This window comes from Acomys minous (genome assembly GCF_964271855.1).
Source record: "Acomys minous genome assembly, chromosome: 13".
Lineage (NCBI taxonomy): Eukaryota > Metazoa > Chordata > Mammalia > Rodentia > Muridae > Acomys > Acomys minous.
Window position 1 is genome coordinate 111,527,461 of NC_140495.1, and position 22,760 is coordinate 111,550,220.

General features: G+C 54.7%; 1 protein-coding gene across 3 annotated transcripts; it reads left to right on the top strand.

Annotated features, from left to right (window-relative positions):
• On the top strand, window positions 1-9,706 carry BRD2 (bromodomain containing 2). Of its 3 annotated transcripts, none has more exons than XM_084753379.1 (13): window positions 1-406; window positions 2,552-3,657; window positions 4,626-4,929; window positions 5,489-5,626; window positions 5,994-6,132; window positions 6,231-6,445; window positions 6,538-6,912; window positions 7,312-7,440; window positions 7,609-7,848; window positions 7,961-8,226; window positions 8,313-8,617; window positions 8,762-8,884; window positions 9,009-9,706. In XM_084753379.1, exons 2-13 carry the CDS (start codon window positions 3,632-3,634, stop codon window positions 9,143-9,145), a joined length of 2,397 nt encoding a protein of 798 aa, XP_084609505.1. In that variant the 5' UTR covers window positions 1-406; window positions 2,552-3,631; the 3' UTR covers window positions 9,146-9,706. The 3 variants fall into 3 exon arrangements, with proteins under 3 accessions (XP_084609505.1, XP_084609506.1, XP_084609507.1); XM_084753380.1 differs by lacking the exon at window positions 1-406 and adding an exon at window positions 1,521-1,677; XM_084753381.1 differs by lacking the exons at window positions 1-406; window positions 2,552-3,657 and adding an exon at window positions 5,149-5,239 and having other exon boundaries at window positions 4,791-4,929.
• The last annotated feature ends 13,054 nt before the right edge of the window (window positions 9,707-22,760 follow it).

Sequence of the window (22,760 nt, forward strand, 5' to 3'; positions counted from 1 at the left end):
GGGGACCGGGTGGCCAGCGGCCGCGCCGGAGGCCGGGGACTTGGCGAGCCAGCCGCCTTGGCGAGGTCTGGGGTCTCGGGACACAGGCCTGGACCGTGCATCCCCGGGGACCCCCGTATACGACCCTCGGCCACGTCCGGGAGCCTCGTCCTCGTGGCCGTGGGGGGGGGGCGGACACGTGACCCGGCCCAGCCAGTCCGAGTGGTGCTGACGTGGCCGCGCGGCCCCGATGCTTCCCCCCCACCCCCAGCGGCTAGGGAAGGGAGGGGCTGGGGGCTAGGCCCCCTCCCCCAACGCCGCCGCCTCGGCTTCCGGGGGGGTTGACACCCCGGATTCCGTGCTTCCCCCCCAGCCGGGCTGAAGGCGACTTTGGAGCCCCCCCCCTACCCGTGGCTCCTGGATCCAGGTGAGCAGGGGCCCCTGGGGCGGGGACGCCGTGTGTCATTTAAATGCATAACTCAAAGGTGGGGAGTGGGGAGAATTCTTGGGGTTCAGGAGAAAGTCCCGGGGGGGGGGGGAGACTTGTCTTTCAAACACCTGACAGCCAATGGGAGTGTGGACTGGGGCCAGCCCGAGAGGGCCACGGTGGGGGGAAGGGAATGGCCAACCTCGTGCCGACGCACCCACTGGAGGGCAAAGGGGCGAGGGTGGCGTGTCCCCCCCTTCCATTCGGCCCCTGGGGGTACGGGGACCCGGAGCCAGGTGAGATGGGAATCTTTTCGGCGAGTGACCCGGTAGGCCGAGTGGGAGTGTCGGTCATGGGGAGCGCGAGATGTGGAGTTGGCAGCCCTGGTTGCGAACTGATGGCGTTCCCTGGCGCCGGCTGGCTGTCTCCCCAGGGACTCCGAAGGCGCGTATCTGAGCTCCCTTTGTGTGGAGGGGAGCAGGCTCGCCGGCGTCACATGGCGAGGTGGAGGCCCTGCTTCGACCCCTAGCGACTTTGAGTGCTTTTTTTCACGAGGGCACGGCCTGCGGGGCCTACCGTACCCACCTGCGCGCCCCGTCTTCCTGCCCCAGGGTCGGGAGGCGGGATCCTGCCTCGGGTGGGAGTTCGGGGGGGGGAAGCGTGGTGCGAGGCAGGGGCTAGGCTGCGGACCTGGAATGCTCTTCCGGCCTCCACGGTTTAGGGTTTCTCCGGGTGGCACGCTCTATGGCCACCTTCCTCCCCTCCCCCTGCCTGGAACAGTTGCCTCCTTGTGTGCTGCGGGGGAGGGAACGGAAAGGAGGAAAGAGTTACTTTTCCAAATTACTAAGTAGCAGCAGCAGCAGCAGCCTCCCCTGTGACTCATGTGGGGGCAGGGATGGCTGGGGCGCAGTGATTTTCCGGAATGCAGTGAAACGCGAGCCTCGTCTGGCTGCCCCTCGCCCCTCTCGGGCCTTGCGATCTCAGCTCCCCTAGTTGTCCCTCACCCCCACCCGGGCCGGGCCATCCCCGGCTGCAGAAGGCCCAGGCGGGAGGCCGCGCCGCTAGGGGGAGGGGAGAAGCCTCTAAAGTTGCTGTGTCATTGCCGCAGCCGCCCGGGCGGGGCCGCGCGCGCTCGGGCGACCCGGGCCCGGTCCCTGGCGGGCAGTGGAGGGTCTCTGCCTCCGAGGCGCACTTGCCCCCTGCGGGGTCTGCGCTAGTCTTGCGGCCCAGAAGACGAGAGCTTGGCCGCCATGTTAAGTGCAGTGACCGAGGTTCGAGGTCGAGGGCTGTGGAGGGAGGGTGGCCTGGCCGCAGCTCTAGGACCCAGGCCCGTTGTGATTCGGGGAGGGAGAGCCTGCCTCACCAACTTGAGCTTGCTTTGCCAGGCGTGCACACCAGTCTTCCTCGGGATGACAAGGGGAGATGGGGAAGCAAGGGTCAGGTTTGCTTGGTGGGAGGTTTTTTTTATTTTTCATTTTTTATTTCATTTTTGTTTTTTGCTATCCTGCGAAGGGCACGCCCCAGTGTTGCTTTAGCCGTCTGACCTTGGGATCTGGTGGCATGTTCCTACTTGAGCCTTGTTTCCAGAGTCCCAAGACCGCCCTGGGGGAGGGGGCGAGACAGCTCCCAAAATGGCTCCTGCCCCTCCTCGGAGGCGTCCGGCTGGGGGAGGGGAGGGGGGAGGGCTGCAGAGCGGCGCCGCCGCCTCCTCGGCTCGCCCTCCTCCCTGGCGCTGACCGGTGGAAGAGGCGCTCCGTGGGGAGGACTCCCGGCCCGATGGGGGCGGGGGGCGTCCGTGCGCCCACGTTGGGGCGAGAGGGGGCCGCGAGCCGCGCGCTGCTCTCCCCAGCCCGGCGCCGGGAGAGTCTGCAGAGGTAGGTTTGCCCGGGGCCGGCGGGCGACACGCGGCTGGCCGCGCTGCTTTTGGGAGTTGAGGTATTTGAGGCGGACTTTGTTGTTTGTTTTCCGATCGGTGTAGTTCGGGAGGGTCGGGGTTAGTCCCGACATTCTGGGGAGTGACTCGTGCGTTGGGTCACGGAGCCGAGCCATGTTAGATTGCGCCGCGGGGCTACTGCGGGGTGCCGAGCCTTCCTGCCCAGAAGCAGGCCGCGGCCTCTAAGATGGCGCCCGTCTTCCTCATTTCAGATTCTCCACTGCGGCGGCCGAGAGCAGCCTCCCGCGCCCCCGCCCGCCCCGCCCGTGAGTAGCTGCGAATGGCGCGACCAGCCCGCCGCGGGCGGTCGGCGGCTGCCCGGAGCCTGCGAGCCCAAGAGGACGCCGTCGGACATGGATGTGCGGGGAGATGGCGCCTGCGTGCCCTTCGGCCTCCCTCTCCCGGGACTCGCCAAACCACGGCGCGGCCAATTGGCTCGGAGACATGGCGGGCTTCCTCTTCGCCTTGGCTCTATGCGGCACTCTTCAGCCGGGTGATGGACGCCTTGGAAATGGGGTTTGTGACGTCATCCTTCAAGCGGACCAATAGGGAAAGCTCCCGCGAAGAGGCGGGCCTGCCTCCTCGCCTCGGCCGCTCCAGGCTCGTGCGCGAGCGGGCACGCGCGGAGGGGGCGGGGGCACGCGCGCGCAGGGTGGCGCGCGCGAGCGGCGAAGCTCCGCCCCCCCGGCTATATATAAAGCGCTGGCGCGGCGCTCGGCGGCGCCATTTCGTGCTGGAGCGGAGCAGCCTCTAGGACGAGCCGGAGGACGCTGCGCCCCGACCACAGCCTGCGAGCCTCCGCGGGCCGCCATTACAATCCACGTCCATCCGCCTGGAAATGGCCTTCGCCTCGGCCCGTGGCCCGTCCCGGCGGGCAGTGCAGACCCCATAGGCGCCCCCGCCGCTCCCCGGGCCCCGCCCAGTCCGCGGAGCCTGTCCGCCCCTCCACTCCGCCCTCGAGAGGATTTCAAAGATGGAGGCGGCGGCTCTCTGAAGCCCTTCGGTGTCCGTCCGTCTCCCTCGGAGGACTAACGGGATCCCCGCTCCCTCCCGGCGGTGGACGCGGCTCGCCGGCCGGCAGAGGCCCCCGCCATCTTCCTGCCGTCCCCGCCCGCGGGCGCGCCGAGCTGCCGGAGCTGAGCGGAGGGCGGCGCGGGAGACGGTCGGCCGGAGGGCCGAGGGCGGCGGCCTCCCCCGCGCCCCGGGGTATGCTGCGCCGGGCGCCGAGGGGAGCCGAGGCCACCCGGACTTGACGCGGCCGAGCGCGGCGGCGGCGGTTCCCCGAGGTCAAGATGCTGCAAAACGTGACTCCCCACAAGTAGGTCCCCGCGGGCGCGCGTGGGGGCGGGGGGCGGCGCGGCTGTTGGCGCGGGCTCGCGGGGGGCGGCGGCGGTTTTGAAGCGCGGCGGCCAGGTAGTGCGTGTGAGCGGCCCGGCCGTGATTTGTCATCCTGTTTGTGGGGGGTCCCGGCCACGCCGGTGCCCGCACGGTTGCCATGGTGACGGCCTGAGGTTTGCCGGGCGGGTTCCCGCACAGGTGGGGCGTGCGGGGCCGCTGTCTCCGGTGGCGGTGGGTGTGTGGCTCGCGTGGAGCAGGGTGCTGCGGAGCCTGCCGCGCTCGCCTCTGCAGATGTAAACAGTGCGGCCGGCCTGCCGCCCGCTGGCTTTGGGAAACGCTTGGCCTGGTGTGCGCCCGCTGTTGCGCTGGGTCTTGAGCGACACTAATGTAGTGGCCGTGCTGTCGCTGACCTTGGCTGTAGGGGGGTTTGTGTGTTTTGAAGGAGACTTGTGTTTGGTTGAGGTCTGGCATGCTTTTTCGGGTGATACTTGGGGTTAGGAGCTTTTGTCTGATTGTTACTGTGGCTTTTAACTCAGATTGCAAAAGATGGCCAAGATGAATTCTTAGGTGTCGACTTTTCAAGGTTTAGTCCTTTTCTTTGGCTTCTGTCTCAACCACCATGGCAACCATTAAGTCCCTAGCGAGGTGAAGCTTCACTTTCTTAGCTCCACCCACTTTTGCTTCAGCCTTCTCTCCCCAAAAGACTGGGGTTGTCATGTGACATTTTGGGGGCTCTAACCAAGATGCTCATCAAACTCTGGTTTAAGAGCTAGGAAAGATGGGCAACAACTATTGTGAGTGTAGTTGATTTCTGGTTGCCCTTCACTTTGCTATGCACCTCCTGACAGCCAAAGCCTGTGTTTGTATAGGGCTGTGCAGTGCAAGTTAGCTGCTTAATCTTGATCATCTTGCTGTTACCGCGTCTAATTCTGCTTCCCCATTTTGCAGGCTCCCTGGGGAAGGGAATGCAGGGTTGTTGGGGCTGGGCCCAGAGGCAGCCGCACCAGGGAAGAGGATTCGAAAGCCTTCTCTGTTGTATGAGGGATTTGAGAGCCCCACGATGGCTTCTGTTCCCGCTTTACAACTGACCCCTGCCAACCCGCCACCCCCTGAGGTGTCCAATCCCAAAAAGCCAGGACGTGTAACGAACCAGCTGCAGTACCTGCACAAGGTGGTGATGAAGGCTCTGTGGAAGCATCAGTTTGCATGGCCGTTCAGGCAGCCTGTGGACGCTGTGAAGCTGGGTCTGCCGGTGAGTACGCTGGCTTGGCATGGGAGTGAGCAGGCGTGTGTGCGTGGGGAGTGGGCCACCCAGTGCAGGTGCTGCGGCCCCTAGGGAGCTCCCTTCCCTTGAGGGCAGATAGCCACGGGCTCCTGATTCTTAGTCCTTTGTGCTTGTTGCTGTCGCGGCAGCTCAGTTTGCCCTCCATGTGTCCTTCCTTAACTCTTGTGCCCTGGCTCCATTTTACAGATTCCCACCCCTGGTTGGGAGAGGACCACGGTGGCCAAATTCTTAGCTTCTTCCTTTCCCTCATGCAGCCCATGGATAGCCATCCCCAGAGGTAATGTCACAGGATGGGAAGTGTCCAGAGCGGGTGGGAGGTGGGTGGCTAGAGAAAGGCGCTAGCGACCTCATGGTGGGAATTAAGTCTTAGCCTAACTTTCCTAACCCATAGTTAATTGGGGCCGCAGTGTGGGCTCACAATGGCTAGGGTGTGCGTGTGGGGTGTGTGTCTGTGTTCCTGTCAATAATTGCCCTAGGATAGGCACTTTCCTATGGCCCTGACCTAGGATCTCTCTCTTTTTGGAAGGATTATCACAAAATTATTAAACAGCCTATGGACATGGGTACTATCAAGAGGAGACTTGAAAACAGTTACTACTGGGCCGCCTCAGAGTGTATGCAGGATTTCAATACCATGTTTACCAACTGCTACATTTATAACAAGGTAAGTTAACAAGTCACTGCTGAGAAGGCTGTTACCACTGCAGGGAGTGCTGTCTGTCCCGCTGTCAGGGTCTAAGGAGAGCCTGGCCTCCATGGCGCTGTTAGACAGTTGGCGGCTTCAGTGTTCCCGTATTAAAAGGTCATTTAAGTAGAGCAGATTTCATATTTGGGGATGGTGGCCCTGTTTCTCAGAAAGCTCCAGAGGACTGAGAGAAGTGGGATCTGTAGCTCTTGTACTTCAGGTGGTGGGAGGTGAGTTTATTATGACCTTAAACACCAGTGACGGGGACCTGACAATGTGGCGCCCTGGGCCTGTGCGTTCTTTCCAGCTCATGCTAGCAATGGACGTTTGTTTATTTGTTCTATAGCCCACTGATGACATTGTCCTAATGGCACAGACACTGGAAAAAATCTTCTTACAGAAAGTGGCATCAATGCCACAAGAGGAACAAGAGCTTGTGGTGACCATCCCTAAGAACAGCCATAAGAAGGGGGCCAAGTTAGCAGGTAGGAAGGGGGGGGGGACCCTACAGGGGACCTGAAGCTGGAAGTCATCAGGGGACCTGAAGATGAGACCGATTGAAACTTTGGTTTTTTCTTCATAGCACTCCAGGGCAGTCTGACCAGTGCTCACCAGGTGCCTGCTATTTCTTCTGTGTCGCAAACAGCCCTGTACACACCACCGCCGGAAATACCTACCACTGTCCTCAACATTCCCCACCCATCAGTCATCTCTTCTCCCCTTCTTAAGTCCCTGCACTCTGCTGGACCCCCGCTCCTTGCCGTGTCATCAGCCCCTCCAGCTCAGCCCCTTGCCAAGGTACACATCAGACTGTCTGGGTGACTGGGAGGAGAAGGATGAAAGGAAATGGGCCTGGAGTGACCAAGTCCCTCCTTTCCCACCTTTGGCAGAAAAAAGGTGTCAAGCGGAAAGCAGATACTACCACCCCTACACCGACAGCCATCCTGGCTCCCGGTTCCCCCGCTAGTCCTCCTGGGAGTCTTGAGCCAAAGGCAGCACGGCTTCCTCCTATGCGCAGAGAGAGTGGCCGCCCAATCAAACCCCCACGAAAAGACTTGCCTGACTCGCAGCAGCAACACCAGAGCTCCAAGAAGGGGAAGCTGTCAGAACAGCTGAAGCACTGCAGTGGCATTCTGAAGGAGCTGCTCTCCAAGAAGCACGCTGCCTATGCCTGGCCCTTCTATAAGCCAGTGGACGCTTCTGCACTGGGCCTTCACGATTACCATGACATCATTAAGCACCCCATGGACCTCAGCACTGTCAAGGTACCCACTGCATGGGGCAGTGATTGGAGCATAGGAATCAATAAAGCAGTATCCTGTCTCCTGTGAGCACATAGTTTTATAAAGTTGTGCAAGGCAGGAGATCACATCCTTTGAATCCTTGTCTGTTTTATGGTGAAGGTGTCTTCAGCAGTACTTCAAAGCTGGGCTAGGGAAGTGTGGTGTGGGGAGAGATGGCTGTGGTCACTTAGAAATGTTTTTTTCTAGACATAGATATCTCTTCAAACCTACCCCAAATCCTTGGACTTCACACTTGAGCCCCGGGGCACAGATCCTTAAGGTCATCCCCGGGTGTTTGAAGAGAGGGCTGCTCTTGAGTCGGGTTGGCAGGGAAAGATGAGTCTCTGCCTGTGCAGCTTCTCATGCTGCCTCCTTCTGCAGCGGAAGATGGAGAACCGCGACTACCGGGACGCGCAGGAGTTCGCTGCTGACGTGCGGCTTATGTTCTCCAACTGCTATAAGTACAACCCTCCAGACCACGACGTTGTGGCCATGGCACGCAAGTTACAGGTGAGTGAAGTTGATGCTCACACAGTAACTGCTTACAGGGATAGGTTTCATTTGTGCTGTGCACTTAAAACAAGATTTCCTCATTCATTCTTTATCCAAAGTTGGAGCTAGTGTGCTGGCTGGCTGGGCATTTGTTTAAACACAGTTTGCGTCTGCCTGTCTTTTTAGGATGTGTTTGAGTTCCGCTATGCCAAGATGCCAGATGAGCCGCTGGAACCAGGGCCTTTAACAGTCTCCACCGCCCTGCCTCCTGGGTTGGCCAAATCATCTTCAGAGTCCTCAAGTGACGAGAGCAGCAGTGAGAGTTCTTCTGAGGAAGAGGAAGAGGAGGATGAGGAAGAGGAAGAGAGTGAAAGTTCAGACTCTGAGGAAGAAAGGGCCCACCGCCTGGCAGAGCTGCAGGAGCAGGCAAGTCATTAGGTCTTGGTCTTTGGTTGAGGAGGAACTAACTTTGAGCTATGTTGGTCCTGGTTGTTTCTTGGTCTTAATTTTGCTTTACTTCATCTTTTTTTCTGTGTAGCTTCGGGCAGTTCATGAACAACTGGCTGCCCTATCCCAGGGCCCAATATCTAAGCCCAAGCGGAAGAGAGAGAAAAAAGAAAAGAAGAAGAAGCGGAAGGCAGAGAAACATCGAGGCCGAGTTGTGATTGAGGACGATGAGAAGGGGCCGCGGGCACCTCGCCCACTTCAGCCCAAGAAATCTAAGAAAGCAGGTGGTGGTGGGGCCAGCAGTGCTGCTGTGCTGGGCCACCCTGGCTTTGGCACTGCTGGAGGATGCAGCAACAAGTGAGTACTTGAGACACCGCCTGGGGAGTTAGTTCCGTAGGCCAGTCTGGGTGTAGTGAGCTCACTGGTTGTTCTGTCGCCCACAGGCTGCCTAAAAAGGCCCAAAAGACCGCCCCACCTGTCCTGCCCACTGGCTACGATTCAGAGGAGGAAGAAGAAAGCAGGCCCATGAGTTACGATGAGAAAAGGCAGTTGAGCCTGGATATCAATAAATTGCCCGGGGAAAAGCTGGGGCGAGTTGTACATATCATCCAAGCCAGGGAGCCCTCTTTGCGTGATTCAAATCCGGAAGAAATCGAGATTGATTTTGAAACGCTCAAGCCGTCCACGCTTAGGGAGCTTGAGCGGTATGTTTTGTCCTGCCTTCGGAAGAAGCCCCGCAAGCCCTACAGTGAGTATCAGTCAGCGCTGCTCACCACAGCGGTCCTGAAGACAGCAGACGGGGTGCGTGGGGTGGGCTGCGCCATGATTCCGTGACAGGCAGCCCCAGGGTGTGGGCGCTGGGGCAGTAGTGAGTCCTGGCCTTTCCCTCCAGCTATTAGGAAACCCGTGGGGAAGACAAAGGAGGAGCTGGCTTTGGAGAAGAAGCGGGAGCTAGAGAAGCGCTTGCAAGACGTCAGTGGGCAGCTCAACTCCACCAAAAAGCCCCCCAAGAAAGGTGAGCACACGCCCTGTCCTCTTCTGACCCTGAGCCCAGGGTTAGCTGCCGTGGGACTGCTGGGCTGGGCGAGTGTTCTGTTGACAGATGACAATGTCAGTATTTTCAACCCCTTACTCTGCAGCGAGTGAGAAGACAGAGTCGTCATCTACACAGCAGGTCGCAGTGTCCCGGCTCAGCGCTTCCAGCTCCAGCTCAGACTCCAGCTCCTCCTCGTCCTCTTCATCTTCTTCAGACACCAGCGATTCCGACTCGGGCTAAGGGGCCAGGCCAGATGGGGCAGGAAGGCTCCGCAGGACCGGACCCCTGAACCACCCTTCCCCACTACTCTTCCCCCTTGCTGGGACACTTGTTCACCTCACCCCCTCCATAGGAGAGCTGGCTCTGCAGTGGGGAGGAACGCAGGGGCATGGACAATAAGATGGACTGTCTAGCCCTGTTGGGGACGGCCTTGTGGTGTTCCTGCTGACGATGGGGGTGGGCGGGCGTGGGCACAGGCCTGGCACAAAGCCACCTGAGGCTGTAGCTGTCCTGTTTACTTCTACGGGCCCTGTTTTGAGGTTTTAATTTATTTAAGCTAGGTAAGGCGGTAAGAGGGTCCCATAGCGCCGTGGTGGTCATCCCTCCAGCCTCCATGGGGGGGAAGAAGAGGGAGCTCTGTTTTGTTTTGGTCTTGTTTTGTTTTTTTACATTGACTTTTATTTTCTACTTTCCCTTTTCCTTCCACTCCACTTGGGCCTGGGGATTTTAGTCACCTCTCCGTTTGGCCCCATACTGTCTTTCTCTTGATTCTAACTTGTAAATAAAGAAAATATTATTGAAGTTTTGAGTTGGTTATCTTAGTGAGATTTGTTTCTGTATTCGAAGTGGTTAAAAGGAGAGATTGACTGGGATGTTGGGCCTGCCGTGTGCTGGGAGGGTTTGTTCTGTTGGGAGACAGTGCTGACCATCACTGGCTTCCGGGGTGCTGGCATTACTGTTAACTATGTCTCCCAGTTGGCCCCTGTGTCTTAATTTTGGGGGTGCTGAGAACTGAACCAGAGCTCTGGGCATGCTGGACAACGACAGCCACAGCACACCCGTTCTCTGAGTTGTCTTGGGTTATGAGGTACTGTGTGTCTGCCTTGTGTTTAAGAAACGTGGGGGGGGGTGGATTCTGGAAGGGGCTTTAGGACTGTAGAACAGGGACACTGAGCTTGGTATGGTTGGCCACAGGAGCAGGGACGGTGATGCCACCAGGAGCAGACTCTGCACTGTGTGTGTGCGCGTGCGCACCTGGAAGTGGAGCCGAGCAGCAGTACAGGGGCTATTGGGGCCTCCCTGAACTTCCCTGAGTCTTAAGCATCAGTTTACAGAGGCAGTAAGGGGAAAAGAGTGGTTACTATTACTCAGCCTGAACTGGGATTAAGGCTGACCTGACCGAGGAGCATACTCCTGTCACTGACCTCTGACCTATAGAGTCCTAGGAATGGTGTTAGGTTGGGAAGTCCTGAGCGGGAACAGTTTTCTGGGTAGTGACTGGAATTCTACAGGTAAATGGAATGGACAGAGGATTTCAGTTTGAATTCTCTGAGGGAGAATTTAAGATTTAAAAATAATTTGAAGCCGGGCATGGTGGCACACGCCTTTAATCCCAGCACTCGGGAGGCAGAGGCAGGCAGATCGCTGTGAGTTCGAGGCCAGCCTGGTCTACAAAGTGAGTCTAGGACAGCCAAGGCTAACACAGACCCTGTCTCGAAAAACCAAAAAAGAAAAAGAATTTGGAGAGGATTGGACAGATGGATGCTTCAGATTAAAGAGGCTTCCTGCTCTTCCAGAGGTCCTGAGTTAAGTTCCTAGCAACCGCATGGTGGCTCACAAACATGTAAATGGAGATCTGGTGCCCTCTACTGGCCTGCAGGCAAAATGCTGTATGTAATAATTTTTTAAAAAAAGTTAATTTGGGGAGGTTAGAAATGGTTTGTTGGTAGCATCCCTGCTCTGCTCATAGGTTTTAGCTGGTTGGCTTCTGGTATAACCTTAAAAACAAGTCCCACAACCATAAAGGGCTTTAAGAGAAGGCCTGGGTCCTCTGACTCGCAGGCCTGATAGAGGGCTCCAAACCTGTGCTGTGCTGTTGAGAGTTTCTGGTCAGTTTGTCTCCAGGGCAACCGCCCTGTTCTGCTGTTGCCCCTTCTTAGGTTCTTCGTCCTGGTTTCTAAAGCATCCCCAGATAAGCAGGCTGGGGTTGGTAGTGGAGTGCTGGGCTGGGAGGTATTTCCTTCTGTGCTCTTCCTGCCACGCTCTGGAGTCCTGCCCTCGGCTGCCCGGCTCGGGGCGGGGGTGTGTGCCTGCAGCCCAGCCCCAGACCCTCTGGCAGGACAAGAGCCAGAGCTGTTTGCACCGGTGCCTGGACTAAAGGGCAGGCTTCCTTGAAGGAAGTGGCTGTGTGGGTGGCCGGGGGTGGGGGGTGGGGGGGGGCTGGTCCCTCAAGTACTCAACCTCCAGCACTGCAAACCATTACGCAGCAGTAAACATCAGACTTAAAGGGTCTGTGATCAGGAAAGGGGGCTAGAGATGGTGAATTGAGCTAAAGCAGCAAAAATGGAAAGGGAAGGCTCGCCTGCAGTGCCTGAGCGGAGCGGCAGATCTCCATAAACAAGGTGTTTCAGCTGCCTTTGTATTTTCTTCTAAAAACTGACATTTCAAGCCAAACAATTTGGCCAGGCAGTGGGTGGTGCACGCCTTTATTTAATCCCAGCACTCGGGAGGCAGAGGCAGGTGGCTCTCTCTGTGAGTCCGAGGCCAGCCTGGTCTACACTGCGAGTTCCAGGACTGCCAGGGCGACACAGAGAAACCCTGTCTCCAAAACCAAATTGAGCCAATTTGGTCATCATGGTAACCTTAGGTGAGGTGTGAGTTGTAATAACCACTTTTGTTTTGTTTTGTTTTTCAAGACAGGGTTTCTCTGTAGCCTTGGCTGTTCTGGACTCGCTTTGTAGGCCAGGCTGGCCTCAAACTCACAAAAATCCGCCTGCCTCTGCCTCCCGAGTGCTGGGATTAAAGGCGTGCGCCACCACACCTGGCCATAATCTCGTAAGTGTATATTTCCAGAGTTCCAGCTACTGAGATTAAGGCAGCAGGCCAAAGTTGATTTCACTACATTGGAACTGGGAGTGTGAGCTGGGCAGGTGGTGTACGCCTGTGATCCCAGCACTGAGGAGGCAGAGGGAGGCGGATATCGCTGGGAGGCCAGCCTGGAGTGGCCACCTTGCTGCCGGGCACACAGAAGAAGCTGGCCTGAGGTGTTTACCTGAGACTGGGATTCTTGGTGCCATCTGTTGGTCACACGCCTGTGGCTTCCACTTGTCATCTGTACACTCTCCTTCCAAGTTTTCACGTCCTTCAGCTTTTAACGTGAGCCTTCACTCGTGCTGTGGAGGACCTTGGGGAGGCCTCAGGCCTCTGCCTGTACACGGGCCTTTCAGACAGACAGCCCCTGTATATAACTCAGGATTTCTGAGGACTACTCAGTCCAGTGTCTAGTAGAGTTCCAACTGCTCAGCGCTGCTCACACTCAACGTGCCCAGAAAGACCCACTTCCCAAACATGTCCCCTTGATAGGTTGTACCCCAACCCCTGGTCATCATGTGGCTAGGCCGGGTGTCATTGAGATATATCCTGTAATAGACAGGTGTGCTGACACACCTGAGCACCATTCTAGTCAGTGGTAATCCTAGAGGTGGGTGTTCATGGTGAGAGCTACAGCCTAGTGCTCCTGATCATACGCCATGTTCAAGGCCATCGCCTGTCATGCTCTCCTCATGCCATGTCATTTGTGAGCCCACCGTCCCTAGTTAGACTCAACCAGACCACAGTCGGCAGTGCCAGTGTGTCTCTGGCGTGTGAATACAGTAAGTGTTCCTCCTCCCAGCGAGGACGCCCGATCCTGTCGGATAAACCAGTACTTGACTTGAGCGGGGGAAACAAGGGGCTTTACCTCCCTCTAACAGGGCGACGCTGCAAGGCAGTATTTGGGACGGAGGGGGCTACTAAACCCTGTTCTCCACAATGTAACAAGGCGGTCCCCAGTTTGTGCTGATCTCCCTGTCTCATGAGCTAGGACGAAATGCTGCTGGTGTTAGTCGCACCTCAGAATCAACTGCTAGACTCAGCGCGTTCATTTATGAAATACTCACATTCCTGTAATGTCAGCCCTGTAATGGCTGGCCTTTCCTGGAAAGGTGGCCTGAAGGAGAGATAAACATGTTTTTTGTTTAGATCACAAGTGGGGGATTGAGAAAAAGACTTGTGAGAGAGCAGGTGATGTTTATCCCCTTAGAAGTTGAACCACCACGTGGGGGAGATTGGTTGTTAACCAGCTGAAAACATCCTTGAACAAATTCTGAGAGGAGGTATAAATGTGAGCCAAACCAGGAGGCGGGGCCTGTGGAGACTTGGGATAGTTCTGGCTGTTCATCGCTCCACTTGGAGACACTCCTAAAGAGAACCACTCGAGGGAAGGCTTCGGGGCTCTGGACTCCGGTTGAGGTTCTGGGTTCCAGTTGCTCCAGGTTCCAGCAGAAGAAATCCTGCTGATTACACCAAGGGAATCGTTCCTGGGAACTGATATCCTTACGGTTTTGTTATTGTATTCTTTAATCTCCTTTTCCTATTGTTTAGGTTAGTTGGGTTATAAGTGAGTACTCTCGGTTAAATAAGTTTGTAATAAAATATAATTGTTAAGGTGGATTGTGGAGAGGGTTCTTTCAGGAATGGCCTTTTCCTCCCCCTGTCCAGTTTTTGTTTCTCAACCACGATTGATACCAAAACAGAAGACAGCCTCATCCTTACTTTAAAAAAAAAAAAAATTTAACTGCTGGGTGTGGTGGCACATGCATTTAATCCCAGCACTTGGGAGGCAAGGCAGGCAGATCGCTGTGAGTTCGAGGCTAGCCTGGTCTACAAAACAAGTCCAGGACAGCCAAGGCTACACAGAGAAACCCTGTCTTGAAAAACAAAAAACAAACAAACAAAAAAATAAGACCCGGGTGTATTTTCCCATTGTCAGTCTGCTTACCTGCTCAGGTAAGGTGCAGCTGCACAGGAACATGCTGCATCTTTACCAGGGATGGAACAACCTTTAACCCTGCCAGAGCTGCAGCTACGCACTGCAAGAGTGCCTTGTGGTGGCTCTTTGGGACTCCTGTAGCTTAGGATCACACATGTGCCAAGTGCAAGTGTAGGGTCACAGTATGCCAAGTGCAAGTGTAGGGTCACGGTGTGCCAAGTGCAAGTGTAGGGTCACAGTATACCAAGTGCAAGTGTAGAGTCACGGTGTGCCAAGTGCAAGTGTAGGGTCACGGTGTGCCAAGTGCAAGTGTAGGGTCACTGTGTCAAGTGCAAGTGTAGGGTCACGGTGTGCCAAGTGCAAGTGTAGGGTCACAGTATACCAAGTGCAAGTGTAGAGTCACGGTGTGCCAAGTGCAAGTGTAGGGTCACTGTGTCAAGTGCAAGTGTAGAGTCACAGTGTGCCAAGTGCAAGTGTAGAGTCACGGTGTGCCAAGTGCAAGTGTAGGATCACGGTGTGCCAAGTGCAAGTGTAGAGTCACAGTGTCAAGTGCAAGTGTAGAGTCACAGTGTGCCAAGTGCAAGTGTAGGGTCATGATGTGCCAAGTGCAAGTGTAGAGTCACTGTGTCAAGTGCAAGTGTAGGGTCACGGTGTGCCAAGTGCAAGTGTAGAGTCATGGTGTGCCAAGTGCAAGTGTAGGGTCTCGGTGTGCCAAGTGCAAGTGTAGGGTCTCAGTGTGCCAAGTGCAAGTGTAGGGTCACGGTGCACCAAGTACAAGTGTAGGGTCACGGTGTGTCAAGCGCAAGTGTAGGGTCTCTGTATGCCAAGTGCAAGTGTAGGATCACGGTGTGCCAAGTGCAAGTGTAGGGTCACGGTGTGTCAAGCGCAAGTGTAGGGTCTCTGTATGCCAAGTGCAAGTGTAGGATCACGGTGTGCCAAGTGCAAGTGTAGGGTCACGGTATACCAAGTGCAAGTGTAGGGTCACGGTGTGCCAAGTGCAAGTGTAGGGTCACGGTGTGTCAAGTGCAAGTGTAGGGTCTCTGTATGCCAAGTGCAAGTGTAGGATCACGGTGTGCCAAGTGCAAGTGTAGGGTCACGGTATACCAAGTGCAAGTGTAGAGTCACAGTGTGCCAAGTGCAAGTGTAGGGTCACGGTGTGCCAAGTGCAAGTGTAGAGTCACAGTGTGCCAAGTGCAAGTGTAGAGTCACAGTGTCTCAAGTGCAAGTGTAGGTCACAGTATGTCAAGTGCAAGTGTAGGGTCACAGTGTGCCAAGTGCAAGTGTAGAGTCACAGTGTGCCAAGTGCAAGTGTAGGGTCACGGTGTGCCAAGTGCAAGTGTAGAGTCACAGTGTGCCAAGTGCAAGTGTAGAGTCACAGTGTCTCAAGTGCAAGTGTAGGTCACAGTATGTCAAGTGCAAGTGTAGGGTCATGGTGTGCACCAAGTGCAAGTGTAAGGTCACATGTGTGTCACCCAGTCCTCCATTCCTGAGTTGGGAAAGTGTCCACGTTCCCATTTTCTGGTTGTGCCTGTGACTTTCCACAGCTACCGTTAACTCTCCTTACCGTCCCCACCCCCCCCAAGTCACTCATGTCAGAGCCATGGCCCAGCCCTGAGGCCTCTAAGCCTCTGTTTACTCAGGACTTTGCTCTGGACCTGTCTCCACCAAGTGACCTTTGTCACTAGTCTGTCACAGGCACCACCACCACCTGCCTGAGGGCTAACCTCAGCACTCCCTCTGCCCAAGGGCTAACCTCAGCACTCCCTCTGCCCAAGGGCTAACCTCAGCACTCCCTCTGCCCAAGGGCTAACCTCAGCACTCCCTCTCTCTGTGCAGCAAAGGCCACTGTGATCTCTCCAGTGTCTTCAGCTGAGTGTCCAGGGCGGGATGAGCCACCAAGGCGGCACTGGGGACAGACGCTGGTTCAGAGCGCAGCTGTGTAAGTGCTGTAAGTGTGTAAGCTGTGTAAACAGAAGGCAGGGGTGGCCGGCGCCACAGTGGGCAGTATGAAGGCGGCCTGCCTCTGCCCTGAACGCACAAGCGGGGAAGCTGGATGGAAGTAGAGCCCAGCTGTGCACCGTCACTCGGCATCTCGTGGGGCAGGGGTCCACTGGGCGTTTGAACTCTATGTGTTTTCTAGAAAAGAGCTACCACCCTCTACAGCACCTGTCTATCCTGAAGCAGAGGTCCCAGGCTGGCCTTGAACTTGTGATTCTTCAGCTGCCTCAGCCTCCCCGGTAGCTGGCATTACAGACCTGCCTGCCAGGCACTTTCTGTGGTCAGCCTCAGTCTGAGACTCTCCTAATAGAATGGGCGAGACAGGATGAGACCGGTTTTTAAAGTTGTGGTCTGCACCAGAACTTTCTGGCGATGTCGTTTGGTATAAGTGAGCACTTCAGGCGAGGTGATTGGGGAAAACACCGAGATTTGGGGTTGGGGTGGGGACTGGGGGTGTGTGGCTAGAGATACACATGGTCTATCTTTTTATTATTATTATTATTATTATTATTATTATTATTATTATTATTATTATTATTATTATTATATTCATTTGTGTGTATCGTGGTAATTGTGGAGATCAGATGACTACTTGCAGGAATCAGTGTTTGCACGTGTGGGTCCTGGAGGTAGAGACGCCGGACTTGGCAGCTGGACTGTCCCCGCCTGCACCATCCTGCTGGCCCTCCGTCCCTTTTAAATACAGAATCTGCCTCAGACGGTTGTGTGCTGTCAGAATGTTTCACAAAGCCCAGTTAATTGAATTTGTGCCAAAGAACAGTTAAGAAGCGGGAAGGCACAGACGGACCGAGCGTACAGTGGGTAAGGGGAGCCCCAGCTGATGGCTTCAGCTCAGCTGCAGGACGAGCCGGAATGATTATGGAGTCCTAGTAGGAGTTGGGGGACACTGTGCTTTTGCTGTTACTGTTTTTGTGGGGCTTTGTTTGTTTTGTTTTGTTTTTGTTTTTGTTAACCCTCTTGGTTTTCTCATTGAAATTGACAATATAAATCTCAAACATAGAAAAGCCATCAGGCTGAGCAGTGATGGTGTGGCCATTAACCCCAGCACTAGGGAGGCAGAGACAGGCGGATCGCTGTGAGTTCGAGGCCAGCTAACCCCAGGACAGTCAAGGCTACAGAAAGAAACCCTGCCTCATCAAAGAATTAGAAGTTAGTTTCAGAAAAAGGGTTTGATGTGTGTATTTAATAACTAGTGAAGGGAATAAAAGGTGCTCACTCCTGTTTAAGGCAAGAGAATAAAATGTTTGTAAAATAGCTAAAGTCGACACAGTATGTCCCCCCCCCCCCCGAAATTACCTACCCACCGTAATGGTCCCTATGAGACCATGAGATAAAATTTCAGACAAATTGGTTACACGTCTACTCAGAATTTACAGCTCTGGAGTGAGCTGCTGAATAAATTCCAAGGGGATGCAAACAACTGAATAGTCAGTTCAATAGAAAAACCCTGACGAGAGACCGGAGTGAAGTGAAGTGGACATTTCAGCAGGCTCGGTGGGAGCGGCCACACAGAGGACGAGACTCCAGCTCCTGAACGCTTGACAGAGGGGTTTTTTTAAGGGAATGATACATTTTGAGAAACCCCTGAGTGGAGGAACGTGTGAGATCTTTAGGACACCATGAAATGCCAGGCCTATGAGGTGTGGGCAGAGAGGAGAATTCCATACCAAAAGCATAGAAAATATCTTCAGTAAAAAATCTAAAAGCAGCCAGGCAGTGGTGGCGCACACCTTTAATCCCAGCACTCAGGAGGCAGGGGCAGGCGGATTTTTGTGAGTTCGAGGCCAGCCTGGTCTACAAAGTGAGTCCAGGACAACAAGGCTACACAGAGAAACCCTGTCTTGAAAACAAACAAACAAACAAACGGGAAAAAAATCTAAAAGAAAAGATTCCAACTCTAGAGGGCAGAGTTGGCCCAGCCATACACAAGAGGTGACAGAAGGCCAAATAAGCAAGAAAAGGAAACGCTGCTGCGCCATCGTGGTCAAAGGAGGAGGCTTGAGAGCTGGAGAGGGAAGGGCCACACCGATGGAGGCTGTCAGCTAGTCACTGATTTATTTTCCAGGGGAAGCTGAAAGCCAGAATATGTTTCAAGTTCTGAGAGACCACAGCTGCCAACCTAGACAACTTTACCAAGCAGAACCATAACTGAAGGTGGAATGGAACTGCCGATAAAAACAGACAAAGGAAGTTATGACCACACAGCCAGCTCTGTGTGTGTGTGTGTGTGGCGAGGGGGGGGGGGAAGATGGGAAAGAAGAGGGCGTCTGAGAGGCCACGGGGGAAGTTAAGGAGATTCCCTGTGAGAACGTGGCCCACAGAACCAGCTGAGCAGGGCTCACAGGGGCTCATGGAGACTGAAGGGGCAATCACAGACCCAGACTGGGCCTGACTAGGTCGTCTCCATATATGCTATGGTTGCGTAGCTTGGTGTTCTTGTGGGACCCCCTGACAGCAGGAGTGGGGGGTATCTCTGACCTTTTTGCCTTTTCTTGCGCTTTTCCTCCTACTGGGTCACCTCACCCAGCCTTGACATAAGGGTTTGTGCCTAGTCTTATTGTAATTTGTTATGGCATGTTTGGCCAATATCCTTGGGAGGCTCGCTCTTTTTTGGGGGGTGGGGGAGTGGAGGTAGAGGAAACCTTGGTCAGGATGTAATGTATATAAAGAATAAATTAAAAAATAAAAAGGAGGGCCGGGCGTGGTGGCGCACGCCTTTAATCCCAGCACTCGGGAGGCAGAGGCAGGTGGATGGCTGTGAGTTTGAGGCCAGCCTGGACTACAAAGTGAGTCTAGGACAGCCAAGGCTACACAGAGAAACCCTGTCTCGGAAAAACTAAAGTTAAAAAAGAAATAATTTGGGGGGAGTTTTAGAGATAAGGTTAAAGTTGTCTCAGTGTGAGGCGGCTCTTTGCCCTGTCGGGAAGGGAGCCCAGGTGTGCCTGTGAGGAGGAGGAGGAGGAGGGAAAGTGCTGCCCAGACTCACACTGAGTTTCAGGACTCTAGGTGTCTTTTGGATTTTCAAGCAGAAGCTGAGGGATTAGAGACCTTCTTTTTAACCTTCTCACAGGAACTATTTGCATCCGTGGCCTTTATACCATCCACCTGTGTTCCTCCACCCAGTCCCATAAAACACGCACTCTCTGAAGCCAATGGGACACGTGTCCCAATAGAGTCAGGGCGAGAGCAGGGAACGAGGAATGGGAGGTGTACAGGGACTGGTGCATCCTGGGAGGACAGCTAACGTGTCTGGATTTGTTTTGTTTTGTTGAGACAGGATCCCTCTGTGTGGCCTTGGCTGTCCTGGATTCACTTTGTAGACCAGGCTGACCTTGAACTCACAGCAATCTGCCTGCCTCTGCCTCCCAAATGCTGGGATTAAAGGCGTGCGCCACCACCATCCAGCATTTGTCTGGATTTTGATTGGTTGATAACAAGTACAACAAAAATCAAACAAAATGAATATGAATTAAATGCCCAGGGAAAGCAGGATGTCACCGAGGCAAGAAGAGCTGCTGGTGGTCCCACAGTTTACCTGAGCCAGCAAGAGTCCTCAGAAAAACTGCTGAAAGTGGGGGTAGTGTTGGAGGTGGTGACGGAGAAAGCAACACACAACCCCGTCTCCTCCTCCTCTACCATAGTGGAAAGAGAAGAAATAAAAAGGATAAAGAATTGAGATGTGCCAGGTGTGCTGATATGCCTCTGATCCCAGAGGAAGCTGTGAGTTCAAGGCCACCCTGGTCTACATAGTGGGACCCTGTTCCAAACAGAAACAAATCCGTCAAGATGTAGCATCTAGCCCATGTGGTGTGGACAGGAGACTCTTACTGACTTCTGTAGTGCACTTTCCACTAACAAACTTCTTCTTATCCTTTAAAAGAATTTATTTAGTTCCTGGTTCTGCAGAGGCAAGATGCCAGGCTCGGAGGAGGACCTGAAGGCTGTGGCTACCCCCATGGAGGGACCCTGCGGGAGGAGGAGAGACTGCATTGCCAGACAGAGAGCTGTGGGGGATCAAGCTGCTTCCTCCCCTCCCTCTAATAACTAACCAGGGCTTTTCAGTCTCTCCATAGAGCAACGCCCACACCCACTGTGATCTAAGAATCTCCCCTTGACCTTATCTTAAAGGTCACCTCAGCATCACCAGCACCGAGGACCGAGCTCCCAGCACTATGGGGAGGTGGGCAGCCACATGCGAATCACGGCCCTGAGTCTGTCAGGACAGTTGGAAGCTGCTGTCTCTGAGGATGAGGCCACAGTAGGACAAGGACTTGGTGGGGCTTGGTCAAAACCCCGTAGAGCTTTTCGACTCTTTCATTTGTTTGCTTTTGCTTTTTTGTTGTTGTTGCTGTTGTTTGGTTTTTTGGTTTTCGAGACGGGGTTTCTCTGTGTAGCCCTGGCTGTCCTGGACTCACTCTGTAGACGAGGCTGGCCTCGAACTCACAGCGATCCACCTGCCTCTGCCTCCCGAGTGCTGGGATTACAGACGTGAGCCACCACTGCCCAACACTAACTTTTCGACTCTTAAGCTATGCATAGAGGGGATCTGAAGAAGCCAGTGCAGAAATCTGGGAGGAAGGTGCTGGAGAGATGGCTCAGAGGTGAGAAGCACTGTCTGTTCTTCCAAATGGTCCTGAGTTCAATTCCCAGCAACCGCATGGTGGCTCACAACCATCTATAACGCGACCCAGTGCCCTCTTCTGACCTGTACATGCAGGCAGAACACTATAAACATAAAAAAAAAATTTTTTTTTAAGAAGAAACCTGGGGTGTGAGTGGCAGGGTTGGCTAACTGACAAAAGGGGGCGATTGGTGCTGTCGTTTTGTGGGAGAGGAAAACATCTGGTGATGGGGGGAGTTGAAACCACAGGATGAGCCAGGCGCGGTGTCACACACCTGTAATCCCAGCACTCGGGAGGCAGAGGCAAGCAGATCTCTGTTGAATTTGGGGCCAGCCTGGTCTGGTCTACAAAGAGAGTCCAGGACAGCCAGGGATGGTACACAGAGAAACCTTGTCTCGAAAAACCAAAAAAGAAAAAAGAGAGGGGGGAAAGAAAGAAAGAAAGAAAGAAAGGAAGGAAGAAAGCACAGGAAGAGGCGGTCCCTGGTGACCATCTAACTACAGGATTGAACGCAGGAGGGAACAACAGCAGTGACAAACTGCGATGTCATCCTGAGCTGGGCTTTCCTCTTCTGCTACAACCTAACTCCTCACCTTGGATGGAGCTCACTGGCTGTGGGGTCTTGTCTCCTGCTCTGAGAACCCTGGACGGGATGGATGCCCACCCGGTTTGGCAAGCTGTTCAATTTTCCAAGTATTTGAAAGTGTGACCGGGAGCAGCGCCATGGTGGCAGTGACAGGTGTGATGTGAGCATAAGAGCTGTGAGCCAGCGGCCAGGCAAGACTGTGGCCCAGCAAAAGGACAGGCTGGGTTCTGCTGGTTTGTCTGGCCCCAGCTCTGTTCCCAGGAGACAGGACCAAACCCATCCTGGGTTCTGTGTTCCACCCCGTGCCTTTGTGGAAGACCTGGTCATTGCTGGTACACAAAACCTCACACTCAAGACACCTTTCCCACGGTCTCAACAGTTTTCGATTTGCTTCTCCCAGGTTTCTCTCTCCTGGGAAGTTTGCAAAGTCTACATCAACCCCTCTTTCACAGGACCAAACTCAGAGTTCAAAACCACAGTTTTGGTTCTGTTTGTACCTTGGTCAACTTTGATGCTTCTGACAAGCACACCCAGTTTCTCCAGAAAGCCCTTTGGTCCAACTCAGGCCCCAGGGTTCCCCTGCCAAAGGCCTCTGGCAGCACCTATGTCAGGAGTCCCAGACCTCATCCTAGCATTGAGAGTGACATCAGAACCAGCCGAGACATGCTAAGAAATACAGAGTCGCAGTCGCTGCCTTCCCACCCCCTGGGATCCTAGTCCAGCAGATCCCCCTTGGAAACCTCAGACCTGTGTTGTTCATTTGGTGACTGACATGAGTGACCCTGTAAGCTCACTGACCTGGCTGCCCATCTTCCATCTGCTCATGGTTAAAATCCTCTGGCCCATGTGGTTAGAGAGAGCTGGAGGACCACGTGGACATCCTGTCTTTCATCAAGACTTTACTTATTATTTTAATTTGATACGCGTGAGTGTTTTGCCTGAGTGTTTCGCCTGCATGTATGTCTGTGCACCGCGTGCGTGCCACGTGCCTGGTGCCCGGTGGGGGTGGTGGCAGAAGAAGACACCAGATTCCCTAGAACTGGAGTGACAGACGGTTGAGAACCACCACGTGGGTGCTGGGAATCAAACCCGGGTCCTCTGCAAGCACAGCCAGTGCTCTGACCACTGAGCCACCTCTCCAGCCCTGGACCAGCCCTGTTGTTAGGCATCTAACAGATCCACTGCGCTGCCCTCTTGCCTGATGCGGTTGGCACCACTGAAGGAAGTAGCCGTCCTAAGTCTTGGGCAGCTGCCTGTCATTCATAGGATCCTGGGGAAGGTCCAAAAGGAAGCTGGCGGGTTCATGTAGGAGCGAGCAGAACCACCGTGAGCTCTCCCCTCCCAGGGCCCTACAGAACTCACTGGTTGGGGAGGTTGCAGTAGTTGGATACTCTGTACCCATTTCCTTACAGTCTGAGTTCAAGAGAAGACACTGTGAGATGGCCCACCGACAAAGTATCACACCACCGGCCAAACAAAGCAGAGGTGGGCTGGCATAAAGGCATCACTAATATGGCTGAGCCAATCACCACCCAGAACCCCCTTCACGCTAAGGCCTCCCTCGCCTGTGAGTATTGACGCCATAAGAAGAGGACGCAC

Coding starts and splice junctions, on each gene's coding strand:
- BRD2 (XM_084753379.1), top strand. CDS start 3,632: ATGCTGCAAAACGTGACTCCCCACAA. Junction 6,133..6,230: donor GAAGGGGGCCAAGTTAGCAG/GTAGGAAGGGGG, acceptor TTTTCTTCATAG/CACTCCAGGGCAGTCTGACC. Junction 7,441..7,608: donor CCATGGCACGCAAGTTACAG/GTGAGTGAAGTT, acceptor CTGTCTTTTTAG/GATGTGTTTGAGTTCCGCTA.